General features: G+C 38.2%; 1 protein-coding gene across 1 annotated transcript in view; it reads left to right on the top strand.

The window, feature by feature from the left end:
- Positions 1-1,764: 1,764 nt before the first annotated feature.
- LOC118565088 (netrin receptor UNC5D-like) overlaps positions 1,765-18,834 on the top strand; it is a 193,615-nt gene continuing 176,545 nt past the window's right edge. Inside the window, exon 1 of the mRNA XM_036144729.1 lies at positions 1,765-2,147. Within this exon, the coding sequence (XP_036000622.1) occupies positions 2,063-2,147 (85 nt within the window). The 5' untranslated portion in view covers positions 1,765-2,062. The remainder of the gene's footprint in view (positions 2,148-18,834) is intronic.

The following is an 18,834-nucleotide window of genomic DNA, read 5'->3' as shown; positions in this document are numbered from 1 at the left end:
CAGTTGGTAGAAAAACGCTTGTCCATGCATTCAAACCATGAAAATTTTCATGGTTTGATATTTAAAAATAATGTAATGGGCCAGACAAAAATGTAAAGTTATGTGCACATTCTGGTATTTTAAAAACAAGATACAATAAAGACACTAATGACAAAATAAACACTTTTCTAAATCCTTTTTTCAACATTAAACTTGAAAGCAATACTTACCTTTATTCATGAAGTTACTCGCAGTAGAGTGGTCAGCAATTTTACTCAAGTAAGAGTAGCCATACTTACTCAAGTAAAAGTAAAAAAGTACAGTGCAGTGATACTACTCCTAAAAGTACATTTTGCTCAAAATGTTATTCAAGTAAATGTAACTGAGTAAATGTAACTAGTTACTACCCATCGCTGGTTAATGCCCCTGTTACTCTGTCAAGTATAATTAAACTACTAGTTTGATAAACCTTCAGCTTTGAAACAAAAGGTTCCCTGCAATGTTTCATCTGCAAGTGTACTTCCACTGATTTTTCTTTGACGTTTTTAAAACAAAAGCCTTTTGGAGTCGAATAATATCCAGGAGTGTTCAACTGTTAAGCTTCCACGTCCAAAACAGTGTCAAAAGACCTCAGTTCATCACATGCCTTTGGGCAACTGTTTGGTAAATCAAGCCAAAGTGTTTACTGATAGTACTCCTAGTCATTTATTTTTTTTATTGATGTTTTAAAGCTCAGAGGAAATTGATGCAAAACTATTTAAAATTTTAACTGTCAAAAGTCTGTCAATTCTGCACTTTCTTTACTTATAGCTTGTTTATTCGGATTTGATTAAACCTGTTGCTCAGTAAAGTGGTATCAGGTAGACATGGTCGCTGCGTCATATGTTACGTCAAGCTTGACTCATCAAAAGGTGATTCATGCACTTGAAATCCAACAGGATGATCAATTATAGATGTCAGAAAATGCAATTTCAGCATTCGTTCTGTTTGTCTCATGTGAAAGAACTCATTGCCCTAATGTGAATATCTAGATTTTTTTTTTTGTAAATGATTCAATGATGCAAAGATTTTAATGTACAGGAAAAAAAACAACAGAGTATTTGGATGAGCAATTGTTGGAAAGCTTCTGATCCAACCTTCTGTATATTTATTAGCAGGATGCGTGCACAACTTGCTATTTTGGGTTTCCCCTGTTTCAGATGATCTGTTAAAAGGACCAGTCGTAAAAAAAGGGGGAGAAAAATAATTGATCACAATAGTCTTCCTAATCCTTGCTAGGTTCACTTATTATTGCGGTTTGCCATTAAACTGTTACATTAAGCAGGAAACTTGACCCTGCAGCAGATAAAAACAATTCTTCTCCATACTGTTATCAGAAAACATGGATCATTTAAAAGTAGCATCTTTACGGGCGAACTTGACTTCGTATCAAGTTTTGATACGTGCGCTGCTGACTCCTGCGCCATAAGCAGCTTAGTTTGCATTTGGCTTGGCTCGGCTCTGGGAAGAATCACACTGGTCAAGTCTAGTTTATTGATGTCTCCTGGTCTGGCTTTTGATTATTTATTTTTTTATCAAGCTATGCAACTTTATTCTGGACTGAATTCAGTTGTTGCATTTTGTGCTTGGCAATAATCTTGCTGCCGGACCGCAACGGCGGACCTGCCTGGTGCATTACAGTGAAAAGAAATGTTTGAGTGATCGAAGCCCACATCTCCCTCTCCTCCTCCTCCTCTGTCCTCTCCGCCCTCCTCCCTCTGCCATTGGTCGGAGCGCAGCAGGCTCCGGTGCTGATGATGCTTTGAAAGGGGGAGTAAACTGAGAGCGCACGTCTCCCCCGCTGCGCACACACGCACGGCGAAAGTGAAGTGAAGATGCTTGTTCCCCCTCGATCAGCAGTCCAGCCCGCCAGCCGTCCACTTGCTCCCCCGTCTCATCTTCTGGTGCCAGCCCGTCACACTGCCTCTGTCCTCGCTTTGCGTGAGGAGTCCGCGCAGCTCGGAGGAGCAGCAGGACGAGGAGGCGAAGGGAGACGCGAGAGATCCGGAGAACCATCACCTTTATAGCGCATCCGTGGGGAGCTATGGATGCGCGGACAAAAGGACGCTTTCTCTTCACCGTGGGCCTCCTGTATGGGTTTTACTGGCCAGCACCAGTGTTCTCCAAAGGTAGGAGACTCATCTCCATGTGCACGCACGGATACTTTACGCTCGCTTACAGTGTTTCTAAGTGTCTTCCTCGTGGCTGCGCACCACTTGTCACCTGAATGAAAACGCACGCTATTGATCCGGGGTTTGTAAATACTCCAAAGCGCGCACGCAGTCTCCAGTGTGCGTTTTCATTCATCCCCTGGAGTTTGTCCTCCTTTCATTGCCCCTGAAGCTCTTCCTGATCCCCAAATGCGCAGCCCATTGATTTATAAAGCTAAAACTTGCTCTGTCAGGCACCCGCACTGCTAATTTATGACTCGGATCAGCGCTGATTGTCCGTTTGCTCTTGTTCTGAAATGAATCTGTCAGTATGACCACGCTGCGTGCAGGAGAGCAGCCATTGGTGCAGGCACGCCTGTGCAACAGGCATGGCATGGTGCGTTTTTTTCTTTTCGTTCTTTTCAGGTTAAAAGTGGTTCCTTTTTGGAAAAAAAAAACAAAGTAAGTTTATGCAGCAGCTAGAGCATCTTCAGTAACAACTGTAAAAGCTTTGTCGAGGTTCAAAGCTACAATAAGAGCTGTCAAATGCATCTTCAGTGATCCCTTTGAAGAGCAGATGAATGGGATTGCAGATGTAAAATACAGCTTTTTTTTTGCAAACAATCTGCATGCTCATTTGCACAGAACAGCCTAAAGGTGCTGAGCCGCTGACTGAGAAGAATATTTTGCAATATGGCCGTGGGTGATCTTGTAGTTTTCCTTAAATTAAAATAAAAAGAATGCAGACATTGTTGAATTAGGTAAAAAGAAAAAAGAAAAAACAGCCTCTGATGTAGCTGAGTGTTCAGTGAGTCTAAGCTGCTGCACTTAGATGAATACATAAAAAAATCTCAAATTCTATGAGCTGTACGAGAATATACCTTCTTGGTTCTTTGCTCCAAACCTAGTGACTGTTTCTAATCTACCCCCTACATGTATATATTCTATTGGCTTTACCTGCTGCTGTATTATCCTCCTAGAGGACGACGGACAGTGATGGCGTACTTCTTAATCCCCTTAAGATGAACACTCTGAAAAGTTGCTTTGCAAACTTGGATTGACTGTTGTGATGTATTTAGGTTGCAGCGTCTTGATTTCAGTAAAAACTCTGGTGAGCACGGTTCCCAGAGTATACTGTGTATCCAGAGGAGAGCTCCCGCCTTTTCATTGTACACGCGAAGCCTGTTGGATCGTGTCGCTTTTATCATGCTGCCATGCTGTCACGTCGTGCTGTGCAGAGATAATCAGAGACTCAGCCCATAACAACCGTTTGATCCAGCTAAACCCCAAATTTCTAAATGGAAATTAGAATAAGGTTCAGAGATGCACCGAACAGGCTTATGCTGGCAGAAAGTTATTTCTAGTGTTCTTTCAGAGGACTGTAACACATTTAAACTCATTTGTGGAAACTTTTAATTAATCAAGCTGATAAAATGACAACCACTGATTGTAAAATTAAGAATGTGCCACAGATTCCTTGATAGAGGTAATATTTAGGAATCTGACAAAAAATTAAAAAAATAATTTAAGATTGTCCTCATACTTCTCTACCTTTATCTGACTTTTGCTATATTCAGAACAAACTGCATTGCATAAAATGTATGTTCTATCAGATCAGAAAAGTTCTTAATTTCCACCACATTATAAACAGGAGGAAATTCTGATTTGCCTTTCTTTTTACTCTTCGGCTCATTAATTGATCAGAGCTGATAAAGGGATGTCTAGCCAAGTTTGATCACTTGTCATTTTGTGCATCATTACAAAAGATCCATATTCTAGTTTTGATTTCAAATTTCCATCTTTTCGCATGAGTAAAAGTATGCTCTCTCAAATTAGCTAAAAAAAAACGCAAACAGTTAAACAGTATCTCTTAAATTCACATCTAAGATATTTGTTTCCTGAAATCCCACATCCCATACTTGCTGCCGTGATAAAGAGAGAAGCCTATGATGAAGAAAACAATGGCTTCCAGCTCGCACTAATCAGGCCCACTGAATACCAAATTAAACCTTTTTTTTTTGTGTGGGTAAAACATATTTATTATTTAGTACTCTGCGCAGCAGGGGCATAAGGAAATGAAGTCAAAACAGCTTCCCTGTGTTTTGTTTCCATATGTAGGACTCTTAATGAATGAAGGAATCCTACAGGGCATGCTTCATTTTCTCATTCTAAATTCTCCAGTGAAAAGGAAGTTAATGAACTGCACTTGATGATATTGTAACCATTTGAATGCATGGAGTATTTTTAAAGCTGTGAGGAGTTAAACGAGCAATTTAGCCAGGAAAAGCAGAGTAAAAAGGAAGGATCAGAGTGGAAGTGGCTACCATCAAGATACCCTGAAGGTTATTTGTAGATATAAGCAGTCATTACCTTGAACACAACGGCCCTTGAAAATGATGACCCATGGTTTAAGACGCACCTATTTCAGCTCTTACTAAAAACACTGATAATAGAAATCTAGCTAAGGTTTCCACAAAGTAAATTAGCATTTTTCAGCAAATTTTCCTTGCTTGGTACATCTTCTCACCGGAACGATGAAATCTAGTTCCGCCCTAATGGCATAGTTTGAAACTGAAACACCGGAATACAACAAAAGCCCTTCAAGGTGAGCTGCATCGATAAGCTGTACTTAGAACTCCTGTCGTTCTCTGACTCTTGATACCAAAGCAGTCATCATCAAATAGCTCATAGAAGAAAGCGATCAATAAATTGTGGCTCCAGAGAACTCAGGGCGGACTGAGTCTTCATCGCCTTTTTCACATTCGATTTGACAGTGTTCACACATCAGATTTGTCAATGAATGCACTCAGAAAGGAAGCTGAGCCACGGTCCTTCACTGGAATTAGATCTTTGCTTTCATGGTTTAAAAAAACGTAGCCTAGTAACACTTGCCTGCATCGAACTTGCTTTTGTTATCATTTAATCATCTGACTGAATATTGGTATTCATATACAAATCATAAAGAGCTCTCTATGTGTCTTAATTATCTATCCTGATTAGTGTATGGAATGGTTTGAATCAGTAAAAGGTTTGCAGCAGTAACCTGAAGGGAAGAGAACAGCATTAAAGACAGCCAAAGAGGACATGGCAGCACTAGCAGCATTGTTTTGCTCTGCTGTGCCGATTTTGTGCTGCCTTGGTAGTGGTGTATTGATACATTCAGCTCACAAGAGACTATACACAGTTCTGGGTTCATGAATAAAAGACGATTTCAACAATCTTTTGAGGAAAACTATCAACCCCCTTTTCTGTTGTTTTTACAAATATAGTAAAGAATCTCCAACTGGGTTTAAGAAAAAAAAAATCTCAGCTCACTGTAGATCTGTCCAGTTCAGTTTTGACCTGTTTAAGTATTTTAGATTTTAAGGTAGACATGATCAGACAGAATGAAGGGTCTTTTGAAAACAGGGAACTAGCCCCTTACTGATAGCACTGTAAGAAAACATCAATGTCCATCGACTGATGACGGCATTTGATTTGCAGCTTCCTAACAAATAATTTGTATGTTTATTTTACTGTTTATTTTTTCTACTAAGAATGTAGCATGCTGGCAGATAAACAATGTAAAACTGGTGGAGGGTTCATCGATGGTTTGGAAAGTATGTGCTTTCAGCCATCCCAACAAGCAGTTTTTAGTAATCGACTGCCATAGCGACAATACAATTCAAGAACTAATTTCTGTCTTACATGCAGGTGCAGAGTATATATATATATATATATATATATATATATATATATATATATATATATATATATATATAGATATATATATATATATAGATATAGATATATATATATGTTTCCAGGTCCCATAGGACCATAGGCAGGTTCAAGGTCTGGCAGTATATAGAGTAAAGGATTCTAATCCAATCAGACAGAGCAATCACTTAAAATCTACAGTTACAACTCTGGAAGTATTCTTGCTGCGCAAAATTCAGCTATAAATGTTACACTGAGAATATGACTGATGATCCACAAGCAGTGATGGATAGTAACATGGATGCAGAGGCTGAAATAAGCAGTGATGAGGATAATGATCATCTTCAGAGGTGAAACTGGTATGAATCCATTTAAATGCCTATTAGATATTTTTCTATTTTTGTCCCGTCAACAATATGCCATATTGCCACCAATGGGCATATACTGTAGATGAAAAACAGATCCACGTGTTTTGATAAAACAACAAAATGTTACAACCACTGCAACGATACAAATAATTATAACAATTGAGTCAAATTAAATAAGCTGATAAGATGTGACTTAAAAAATAAGCAAGTTTGAAGGAAAATTACTAAATTCTTCTGAATAAAATTTTTTAATTGTCCCAGATGAATCCGTTTGGATAGTTGAAGCCTGCTTTGGAGTGGTCTAAGTTGACGGGGCACAACAAAAAAAAATCTGAAACTTCTCATCCTACTAACAGACCACCGAAGCAGATAAAGTCCTGAGAACGAAGTCTGTGACAGGACTGCTAAAGTGACATGTAGGAGGAGATATATTGTGAGAACAGCCCACGGATAGCTTTGTGGAAAAAAAATGCAACATTGCAAAAGTGTCTAAGGAAGAGTTAGTGGGAATTAGGGTTTTTCTACGTGAAATTCCTCTGAAGAACAAATGTAAATTAAAAACACAAAAAGTTCTTCTGTAGATCAACACCTACATCTCGGATTCACAATAAAATAGTAAAACGATTTGTTTGTTTAGTTTGATCATCTGCCTTAGTAGCATGTTATTTATTCAAATCTGATGCTATTGATAATAGCTGGGACTTACGTCACCAAATGTAAGAATCTTTAACATAGTAAGTTGATAGTGCTTTTGTAAACAGATTTCATTTTAAGAAATATAACTTTTCAGTTTTCCAGGATCTCGTGATACCTCTGACTTCTAGGTAAGTGGTAGGAGATGCTAGAAAAAGAAACTCTGTGAGGATGGTTTTGCTTATGCAAGCAGCACCATCTCCTACTTTCAGCGTGTCGGCTGATCTACGCAGACTATGGCACAGTATGTCAGAGGAATGCTGAAGGAAGAGGTTAGGAAATATTCTGTTTCCCCAAAAGCTTTTTATTAGCTTCTCAGTAAAATACTGATGGACCAAGAGTCAGAGGTCATTTTGTCAGTATGTCTGCTGTGGTGATGCAGCATAGTTTTTGCTTTTTGCTACTTTTTATACCAATGATAAGTATTCCTACTAAATATTCCTAATCTAACATCTGAAAATGACAACTTCCTCATATGCTCAGTCCTTTCCTGTTATCTGAATGTTTACTACTAATTCTCAAGTCGTTCAGAAGGTCCTCCAGAGTTTATCTCTGTATCTGACATCAACAAAGCACCTGACCCTTCGATTTAACAATAAAGTCTGAATGGGTAGTTATAGGTAGAAAGGGTACTTCTTGAGAGGTCTTTCTTCACAGAAAATGAGGAATGTAGAGAAAACTCTTCAGTATTGCGACCTCAACAACAGCTTTGAAAATCAGCTGACACTGGTCTTGTGAAATGATGAATACAAATGCATGCATTTCTGTCTAAATTGATGTCAGTCTCTACTGAGGGCATCAAAAAAAACAAAAAAAAAAAAACAACGCGAACCAAGAAGTGCCATGTAGTTTCTGCAATCTAATCTGTTACCATGTCCCCTGGATATGAAGTTGTGTGCTTTATGCTTGACATCCTGATCTGTGACTGAGACTTTTATGTTGAACTAAGAAAGGAAGAAGATCTTGAGCTCCTACTGTATTTGTTTGTGTGACAGAGTTGATTAATAAACCCTTCACTGACACCAGTTGGTTTGATGATCTCTAATGAAGTCCACCACAGTTTTTAAAGGTTTATCTGGCAGCAATGTTGGTAGAGAGATGAAACAGTGACAGTGAATGATTTGTAAACACTGAGCATGCTGCGCCACGCTAACCATTGGCCACTAACACTGATAAAGCTGTAATCTGCTGAGCTGTGAAACATTTGATCAGTTTGGTTTCCCAAATTATTGTGTTAATATCTTGGCTTGTTCAAGTAAATATCTTGGCTTGTTCAAGTAAATCCAGTACCAATTTGTTTGTATACATTAAGTTTGGGAGGGACCTTAGGGGTGTGGTTTTAGTCATGTGTCAAATACAGCAAGGGTATCATGAAATTTGGGGCCACATTTGAGTCATAAGCTAAGGGGTTCTAGTAATAATTCTATAGAACTGTGAACACATAGAGGTAGACTGAACAATGTATGTAATATGCACCTTCCCCAATGGAAGCAGCTGACAACAGCTTTCTTTTCCTGCGTCACAGTAACGTAATGCAAATGCAGTAAAAGCACATTTGAATGGAAAAACTTTATGGGTCAAGGTTTTTTCAATTGTGCAAAGAATATTTACAAACAGCTTATGCTTAAATAAATTACAGTTGCAATTTATATTTTCAGCAAAAATAGAAAATGAGGGGAACTGGGGGCACAGTAGTAAACTTGTTATCATCGTCTGCTGGGAACAGCAAAGGTAAATATAAAGGCCACGACAGAACTTTAAATAACTGTTTGTTGGTCATGGCTTAAAGATGCTACGACCAATCTAAGAATGCTTCTAAGGTTTATAGAGTTGAAAAAAATGAGTAAAAAAAAAAGTGAAAAAATGGCTTTGAAAAAGGGTTGCTGACAAATTCATGTGGAATGCTCCCATTACGTTTGTGTCAAAAGTGTTCCTTTGTGCCATCTCCAGCTCCAGGAACACGACATCACCTCCTTCTGTTTCCCCGTTGCTCTGTGAGTCACATCAGTCACACGGGCCATAAATGTTGTGACACACGTCTCGCGGACAACCCCCTGCCCCTCTACCCCCGTGCTCCGCACTATGAACCAAATGGCAGCCAATAGCCGTGGTCTGCTGGCTGCAGCGGGGCCTGACAGCTCCAGCTTGCACGCAGAGTGATTCAAGCTCTCAAGGATCAATGGCCGACTTTAGGGGGGGGGCCCCCGGTGGCATGGAACGAGACTCACGCGAGGGGTCACGAACGAGGGCTTCTTCATGTGCAACACATGAATAGTGCGGCCCGGGGGGGGGGGCACTTTAAAAAGCTCTCCCCTCGTGTCTCACAATTCTGATGAAACACGCAGGGGTTATTTGAACACGCACATCTTTCTTAACCATGCTCTGACTCCCTTTTGATACGGAACTGGATTTTGTTTTTGAAGACGCTCTACTCGAACATACAAAGAGATTGTGGGAGCACTCTGATTTGCTTGTAACATGAATCCTGATGAAGCTCTTGTTGAGTTCACCTGACATGCAGGCGCATTTATTTAGGACTTGATGATTAATTTATGCGTTGTGTGATTTAGCAGCGGAGTAGGTTGTGTGTAAAAATACGTGATGGAAGCGTGGGGATTATCTTGTATTTGCTTTAGGAGTGTTAAAGTCATCCGGTTCATTTATTAGTAATTCAAGTTAACCTGCTTTATGTTTTGCTAATGATGAATATGAATATAGTGTCCTCAGATGTGTACTTGTGTCAAGTGTGGCTCAAGTAATCATCACCACATGGCTTGTGATGCCGTTCTCCACTGTTCTGCTGCTGCAGCCTCATTTAACATGTGCCCCCCCCCCCCCCAGGCTCTGTTTTGGCCCTGACCTGGCCCCCATAGATCGAACATCTTTGTCTTCCTTCTTAAGGTTAAAAAAACCCTTTTAAAAAAATAGTCATAAGAGATAAAATGTGGCTACTTTTGTTTTCATGACCAAAAAAAAAAAAAAAAAAAATCTCAAGGTTTCTTTATTTCACTGCTCACAGGGCTTTCAGGAAAACAGACAAAGGTCAAATCTGTTATTTTCCTTGAGAGAAAGTAAAGGGGCTCTTATATTCCGCCTGCAGATTCAAGAATGAATCATCATAGTCGGGCTGCCACGGGGGACAACATGCGCAGTTCAGTGCCCAGATTTACATTTAAATGAAACCAAATGGCTGTACATTCAGGAATGATATACAGTAATGATGATGGTAATAAAAGCAAAGTCCTCTTTCATATTGGACCAGCTCTTGCTTGGAATTGCCGTCGTTCTGGAGGAATGTTCAGGTACAGTCAGTGAGTTATGTCTTTGCTATGTCAAGACTATTACCTTAACGTTTCAATGAGTAGATTCATCAGCATCCTGCCTAAGAGGCTTAATGTAGTCAGCAATCAGCCCTGCAGCTCATTGGGTTTTTGTAGTTTGCCGTGTGGCTTATAAATTCTGCTTTTTTTTTTTTTTTTGCCTTCTGCATGACATATGAATCTGCAGGTTTCTGCGATTGCACGAGGGTCTCATCTATTTAGGTTTGTAAAAGTTATTTAAGAGATGTAATTCTTCTGGAGCCGAGCCCGAGAGTCGTTATAGAAACTCCTGACACATCTGAGGTCCTACATCAGTGGCGTTTTCCAGCTCAGCCTCGACAGAAAAACTCCCCAAAACAAAACAGTTCTAACACTATGACCACACCCTTTATAATGTTTGAATGAGCATGTTTAGATAATACTAAAATGTCTTATATTGTTGTGCCTTTCTTTTATGTGGAGCAGTGTCAATGTGTCACTCTGAAAAACAAAACATTACTCCAAAAGCCTGAAGGTATTTTCTAAACATTTAATCTAGTCAACAGAATTCATTTTAACTAGGGCTTCATGATATTTCCAAGCATAGAACTGCAATATCATAATAATGGGATAAGGTAATGATATTTGTTACAGCTGACCCACATTTGTGACACCCTTCTGTTTCTTTCTATCTTCACATAGTGAGTAAGGTTTAGCACAGGGGTGTCAAATATACGGCCCGCGGGCTGGATCCGGCCCGCCAAACAATTTAGTCCGGCCCTGTGGCTAAATGCATTATCATTATTAAAAAAAAATAATAATAATTAGTTTTTTACCCAGTGTCCTGTCTGACAATGTGGCAATAAGAATTGTTGTCTTAATGCCAAAAAGAGCTCATCAGATTTAACTTTCACAAGTGGAGCAGTACTGCTTTTGCCATAGTGCTCCGCTTGATTTATGAATGTGAATAGTTTTATTATGATTCGTGCGGGGAATATCTCTAATGATATGGACACTACAATGGGAAAGTAGGAGAGGAAAGGAAGAACAAGAAGAAAAAATCAAAAGGTGAAAGAAAGAGGAGATAAAAGGAAGAGAATGATAAAACAATTATTGAAAAAAACATGTACTTCGTTCAATTGAAAATATGCAGTTCCTATATTGTCCAAGAGGGGCGCTGTGGTTAATTAGCAGATTAAGCTTCAGGTGTGGACAAATTTAAATCATTTCTTAATTTTTATCTGTTTGATGTATTTTGTCATGTAGGACAGTGTTTTTAAGTTCCAAAAAATGTGAATAAATGTTTTTTCAACATTGTATAATCACTGTGATCAGTTATTATGCATAATGCACAAGTAAATGTTTAACTGAGTAAAAGTATTGTTGAAATTGCACATACTTTTCTTAAAAACGCTGAGGTTATTCATAATATATTGTGTAAAAGTGAAATCAATTTAATATAAAAATCAACAACAAGTCCACATTTATTAGTTCTATTTAATCTTACAATGAGTTAACTCGTGTGGCCCTCTTGAGATCAGATTAAGCTGAATGCGGCCCCTCAACCAAAATGAGTTTGACACCCCTGGTTTAGCATCTTCATCACAGAAATTGATATTGGATGTGGGCATCCAGGGCAGTGAAGGTCCAACCAACTGGCCAGATGTAATACTGCCATCCTGTGCATGTTTAAATAGACCTCTATTCTCTGTTGCTATTTAACTACAACCCCCCCAAGTATGCTCAGCCTTGCCACAATAGTGTGGTATTCACAAACAGCCTCAAGCATGACATTTCAGAGCCCCGTTTCACTTTTTGATCCCTGACTTTTGATTTCTCCAAGACCCGACAAGCATCTGTTATAATTGCTGCAAGAAATCTGAGAGAACTGCCATCGGGACTGGCTAAGACGGCCCATTCGGTCACAGCGCTAAATCATGGAACAATGCTGCAGATACCCTTCATCCATCTCAGTCAGCAGATTCAATCAGCTGTGCTCCCGGAGCCACATGTCTTCATTCCACAGCCTCGTTTACACTCTGGTTGAGTTGCTTTCCTTTTTGAATAATGATTTTATAAACTGTGAAAAATACATTTTGTCTTATTAGTTTTTTTTAACCAGTTTACATTATTCTATTTTTTTTTATTTAGCCTTTATTTAACCAGGAAAAACCTCACTGAGATTAAAGTCTTAAAGTACCCTACTATTCAAATCCCTCTTACTGTTTTGTATTTTCTGCGATAACCTGCCGACCTGTCCAGGTTGTACCCCGCCTCTCGCCCATTGACAGCTGGAGATAGACACCAGCACCCCTCATGACCCCAACAGGGATAAGCGTGTTGGAAAATGGATGGAGGGATTGATGAATGTTTTGTATTTTTTCACATTACAGCCTTAAAAGACCATGTGTTTTATTATTTTATGTAATAGACAATATAAAGTAGCACATATTTATGGATTCTTTTCAACCTTTTTGAATAAAATAATACATTAAATGTGTGCTTTATGTTTATATTCAACTTTCTTTAATACAATACACCTAAAATAAATTCAGTACCACCGCTTGCCTTACACCTAATTATAAACCTTTTTATTTAAACATGTGTCCAGCTGTTCTGTGAAGGCCTCAGAGATTTGCTGGAGACCCTTCATCAACAAACAGCATCCTGATAACCAAATCACACAATAGAAAATTGTAGAGAAGTTTTAAGCAGGGCTTAGTCATAAAACTACATCCTAAGATCTGAACAAAGCACTATTCAATCCATCATCTAAAGAATAAGAAAAGAGTATGGGACACTAAACAAGTTGTGTGAGAAGGTGTTCTGGTCAGATGAGATGAAAACATTATTTGTTATTTGTGGCCTCCAGGAAAATCACTGTGTGGTAGAAAATTATACAATGTGCATCACCATCAGCACAGCATACTATCTGCGAAACATGGCAGTGGCAGCATCATGCTTACCTGACTCCGCCAGATAGATTTGCTCCGCATATCCATCTGGAAACCTTCCGTTGAAGTAATTTTGGGAAGGGGCGAAAATACTGGTTAGCTGATTGGCCTATGTTGGTGATAGACGGGCCAAATGAACCAATCAGATTCGTCGTCGCTCGTAACAGAGCGACGACGAAAACACAACCACAAGCCAAGCTACTCTTGCTGCTGCAGGTAAAGGCTCGTTAGCTCAGCAAAGAAATACTCTGTAATTCCGATAAAACTTGCTCGATAGCCACGCTAACGCTAGTTTCATCGGCTGAAGCCGCCATGTTGTTTAGACTGAACTGACGCGCTTCCCGTTGCGTCACACCTCAACCCGCCTCAAAGCCAACGCTGATTGGACGTTCGTTTGGTGAACGGCTCCAAATTTTCTTCAACGGAGGGTAGCCAGACTGATCTGCGAGTGAAACCTTGAAAGCTCGCGAGATCAGGATGGTCTCACGAGGCTAGCATCATGCTGTGGAGGTGGCACACTTTTCTGATGTTGATGTCTGATGTATTAATTGTGAATTACTTTGCACTTCTATACCATGATTATATTGGTTTGCCATGTGAAATGCCCATGACCATGCATTGAAGTTTGGAGTTGCAATGTCTACGTCATTTGAGAAAGTTCAAAGAGTATGCATACGCTTGTAAGGAATTGTATAAAAACTGTTACAGATATGAATCGATTTAGTAAAGGAAAAAAAAACATTTTAAAATTCCCTGCATCATATAACAACTGTTTTTCATATTTGTTCAGCTTTAGATTATTTAAACCTGAATGTTTTTCTATCAATAATACTATTATTTTTGTTTTTGCATAAATAATACTGCAAGGCAGTAATTTAATATTTGAAATTACTGAAAGCTGGAGCTGTCAGTAACGTTTTTACAGATCTTACATGCCCTCTAAAAAAGCTTGCACGTTTCTTTGAACTAATTAATCAGCTAAAGCAGTAGTTCAAGTAGTCTTAATAAAAACAGCTTTAATGACTGTTTTTCCCCCTGAAATTGATGAAGGTTTTTTTCTATCACGCACACACTGATTCTTTCCAGGCATTAATGATCTTGGAATGTAGTTAGGTTGGACAAACTCTGACATCTTGGTACCTGTGTTTACAGATGGTGTGCAGCATATGAGCTTTTTACAAGGCTTTACAAGGGTTTATGATGCCATCCTATATAGTGAACTTCCAGGCAACTGTTAAACATTTTGTGTGGATGTGAACATGTCTAGATTCAGTTGCACACTAAGATAGAGTTAAGAATCCCACACACAGTTACCTTGAAATTTGATTAAAATAACATGGCTAACCGTATTTGATAGGATCGGTGTGAGGGCCTCTATGTATTCAGAGTCAACTGAAAGGCAAAGCCTCATTTCTTATCAAGTTAGAGAGAGTTCAATAATGTTATCGAAAAACATGTCTTGTTGATGTATGGCTCCTGGTTGAAATCTATCTGAGCCGATTTCAAGTAAATGGTTTTTTGAAAGAGTACAGCCTATAAGAGAATTCTTCAAAGTCCATCAATTGGAGCCAAGGTAAAGATTGCCCTTATTATGTGCATTACATGTTTCTAATCAGCCTTTGATTTTTTTTAAAAATGAGTGCAACAGAAATCGTATGTACTGTATTGATTATGTAGCTTAATTACAATAATAGGGATTTTCTCCGGAGATTGTTAATGGCTGTGTAACAACTATACCTACATTTACATTTAACTTATTAGAGTTTGAATAAAACTGGGTTTGGGCTTTCTAATTATTCCCTGAAAAGAAAAGGTTTTAGGTGGCTCTGATTTATTGTCATGGCAACTTTGCATTTCCACAAAATGAATTAGTTATGAAAACTGGGCTTTTTTGTTTTAGATATTAGCGTGTTGCCATTCACAGTTACTACAATTTTTGCCCTGACTATTAAAAATAAATTGGGCTGAAAAATGTTGTGTCAAATTACTTTAGACTTTTGGTCCAAATCCATTCACCTATTTTAATGTATTTCATCTTCAACCCTCTCTGATAGTCTTAGTATACGCTCACGTCTTGTATAACCTGTTTAATTACCAACAACACAATATAATATTATGTAAGGCTGTGCTCAAACAAGAAAAAAAGTTTATTTTTAGCAACATTTTATCCTGATGAAATCCGTGATGAATGTTATTAATTACATTCCAATCATCGTCAGTTATTTTGTAATCTTGATTCTGTTATTTACCTATATGTTCATGGTAACATCAGCAAAATGTCTTTTAACAACCATAAAATGTAGATTCTTGAGACAACAAATGCCACATTTGCATTTGGATATATCTCATAAATGAGATAAATTCAATTGCAAAAGTTGTTCTCAGGCTTCAGTGTTCTAAGGCTGTGGAACTCTCAGCCCTTTTTATGGTTAAAGTCAAAGTTATGTAACAATGGAAAAAATATTCCTAATCCCAAGAACTTTTCTTAATATGGAACTAACACTGAGTTTGGAGACGAACTGCATTTGCTGCATTGAAAAATAATAGTATACATAGAATGTCACAAAAACTTTTCTACTTTTAATAGTAATGTTTGTTGTTCAATCATATTTTTTGTGATCATTTCGAGACAAAATTCAAATCAAAATATAAACAGCATTCAGTAGATAATTTTATAAATATTTTCACCATTGGCCATATCTTTAATTGGCAGCCTTGGACAGGGAGGTGTAGCAATTTATTGTTGGCCCCCACTTTAAAAAAGCAGAAGCAAGAGCAATAGCTATCGTGGTATACTGCTTTAGTCAAAATCAACTAATTTAAAACTGAGTCAAAACCAATTAGAGCATGCCAAAACAAAGACCAGACCAAGTCCAAGACCAATCAAATGAAAAACCTTTTTCAATACCATTAGTGTAGTCATAACAGTGTAGTTTTTACTGCATAACTTAAAAAAAATATGCCAATCGCAGCTCAGCAGCATCCTAACCAATAAAAGGGGTCCAGATCAACAGATTGCGCTGATGCACCTATCTTAGCTGCACGACCGCAAAGTTTAGGTGTACCCAAATTTACTTGTAAGTAAGTTCTCAACTAAATACCAATTGTCCAATAAATGTGACAAAGTAGTAATTAGTTAAACAGATAAGCAAGGCACTTGTAAAGACCACATACAGAGAAGAAGATTAAGCTAGTTTTGGAAATTGGTTAGGTTAGGCTACATTTAATCTCCTGAGGCAATACAATACAATACATAACACAAAATCTCATTAAGGTTCTGCAATCAAAAACTCTGTTTTATATGTTCAGTAATCAGTGTATGATAATCACAGGTTTAACAGGCTTTGTATCAAGATGATAATGTTTGTTTCAATTTGTGATGGTTCTTTACCTGACTCCGCCAGATAGATTTGCTCCGCATATCCATCTGGAAACCTTCCGTTGAAGTAATTTTGGGAAGGGGCGAAAATACTGGTCAGCTGATTGGCCTATGTTGGTGATAGACGGGCCAAATAAACCAATCAGATTCGTCGTCGCTCGTAACAGAGCGACGACGAAAACACAACCACAAGCCAAGCTACTCTTGCTGCTGCAGGTAAAGGCTCGTTAGCTCAGCAGAGAAATACTCTGTAATTCCGATAAAACTTGCTCGATAGCCACGCTAACGCTAGTTTTATCGGCTGAAGCCGCCATGTTCTTTAGACTGAGCTGTCGCGCTTTCCGTTGCGTCACACCTCAACCCGCCTCAAAGCCAACGCTGATTGGACGTTCGTTTGGTGAACGGCTCCAAATTTTCTTTAACGGAGAGTATCCAGACTGATCTGCGAGTGAAACCTTGAAACCTCGCGAGATCAGGATGGTCTCACGAGGCTAGATGGTTCTAAGAGCAAAAAGAAAAAGGAAAAAAAGACATAGAAATACTCAGCTGTCCTGTTTTCACAAATGGAATGAAAGTTATATAAATTTCCAACTGTATTAAACAATCTCTGCTCCGTGTAGAATTTTCCAGTTCATGTATGGCAACTCTAAATGTTTTTGATTTTGGCTAGAGGTCATCAAATAGGACCCAGACTCATTAAAAAGCTGTTATAGAGACTCATTTACATTGAGAAGAAAAAGCTACTTTACTTTAGCATCATTGTAGCTAATGGTTAGCCCGGAGTGCTTTTCTTACAGCGCTAACAAACCGTTTTATTCCGGATACCAAGATAAGCTCATACTACACTAGACCAAGTCAGTAATAGGATAGGATTTTGCAAGAGCATTGTGATGCAGCATTTTAATAGTGAAAAAACTCACTACACAAGATCTCATCACACTGCTAAGATTTATAGTAACTAAACATGAAACCTGCTAAACCTCCCTGCTATAGGTCAACATATCTCTACTGAGAGAATTATCAGATTTCTGTTGTTGATTTCTGACTTTTTATTAGATGTTCACGTTGTGCTAAAAAGAAGATGAGACAAAAATGGAAGTTCAAAAAACAGAGATCCAAAGGTTTCTGCCACACTTCACCAACTTTCAAGGTGCATGAAGAGCTTAAATTAACTGATCGATGAAAACTTCAGCAACACTTGAAGGTTCAGGAGCAGACTTTATTGACAGACCAACGTGTTTCGGCTTGTGGCCTTCTTCAGGGTCATTACAAATCACCACATCAGTTATATTTAAATAAGAAGTACAATACAGAAAAAAAAATAAACCAATCAGTTATCCACACATACATAAACTGATCAATCAGCATATAGGGGGATGGAACTTGCTGACTGGTTAAACTAGTGCCCAATTAGGTTCTTGCTGAAAAAATTTCAGTTTAAAATAGGGAATATAATCCCACACTTACCACGGTGCTTCACTCCCACAAAAATATAAACAAAAAAAATCTATACATCGCAATCAAAATTAAAATTACCCTTTAGGTAACGGGTTGTCAGGGTTGTTTCTGGGGTGTTATAGAAAACTTTGACAACCCTGTCCCTGATATTTCTAGCTCTCTCATAGGTTATCATTGGGTCTTCATTAAAAATACCTGTTACTTGTTACCTGTCAATCTGATGAATTTGCCAATGTTTTAAAATTATTATAACACCCCAGAAACAACCCTGATAACCCATCATCTACAGGGCAATTTTAAATGTGGAGCTTGCAAAAATTGTTAATACACTGAAAATGTAAAATCATATAAACACCCAATTGGCGGTAAGGCCTGTAAAACCAAAAATGTTATTTGTATGATAAAGTGCCCATGCGACATTACATTGGAGAAACATCCTGTCCTTTAAAAGAACAAATGAATGAGCACAGAAGTTCCATCAAAAGCAATTATGTAGTTAGTCCTGTTGCAAGATATTTTAATGAAAAACATAGCAGCTCACCATCATTGTTATTTTTTTTATAGTCATCGAAGCCATCAAACCCAGTTTAAGAGGGGGTAATATTAATTTTATTAGGAAAAAGAGAGAAGCATTATGGATATTTTACCTTAAGAGTTTAGCTCCTACCGGTATGGATGAAGATCTGTCAATTAATGAGTTTCTGTGATTGACCCTATTGTAATTTTTATGGTTTTATTATTTTTTATCTTAATTGGATATTTATAATTTTTAATGGTGTTGTTTTTTATGTTTTCTATTGGTGTTGCCTATTGTTT

This window comes from Fundulus heteroclitus, chromosome 12 (genome assembly GCF_011125445.2).
Source record: "Fundulus heteroclitus isolate FHET01 chromosome 12, MU-UCD_Fhet_4.1, whole genome shotgun sequence".
NCBI classification, from domain to species: Eukaryota; Metazoa; Chordata; class Actinopteri; order Cyprinodontiformes; family Fundulidae; genus Fundulus; species Fundulus heteroclitus.
This window is presented reverse-complemented; position numbering and strand designations above follow the sequence as displayed.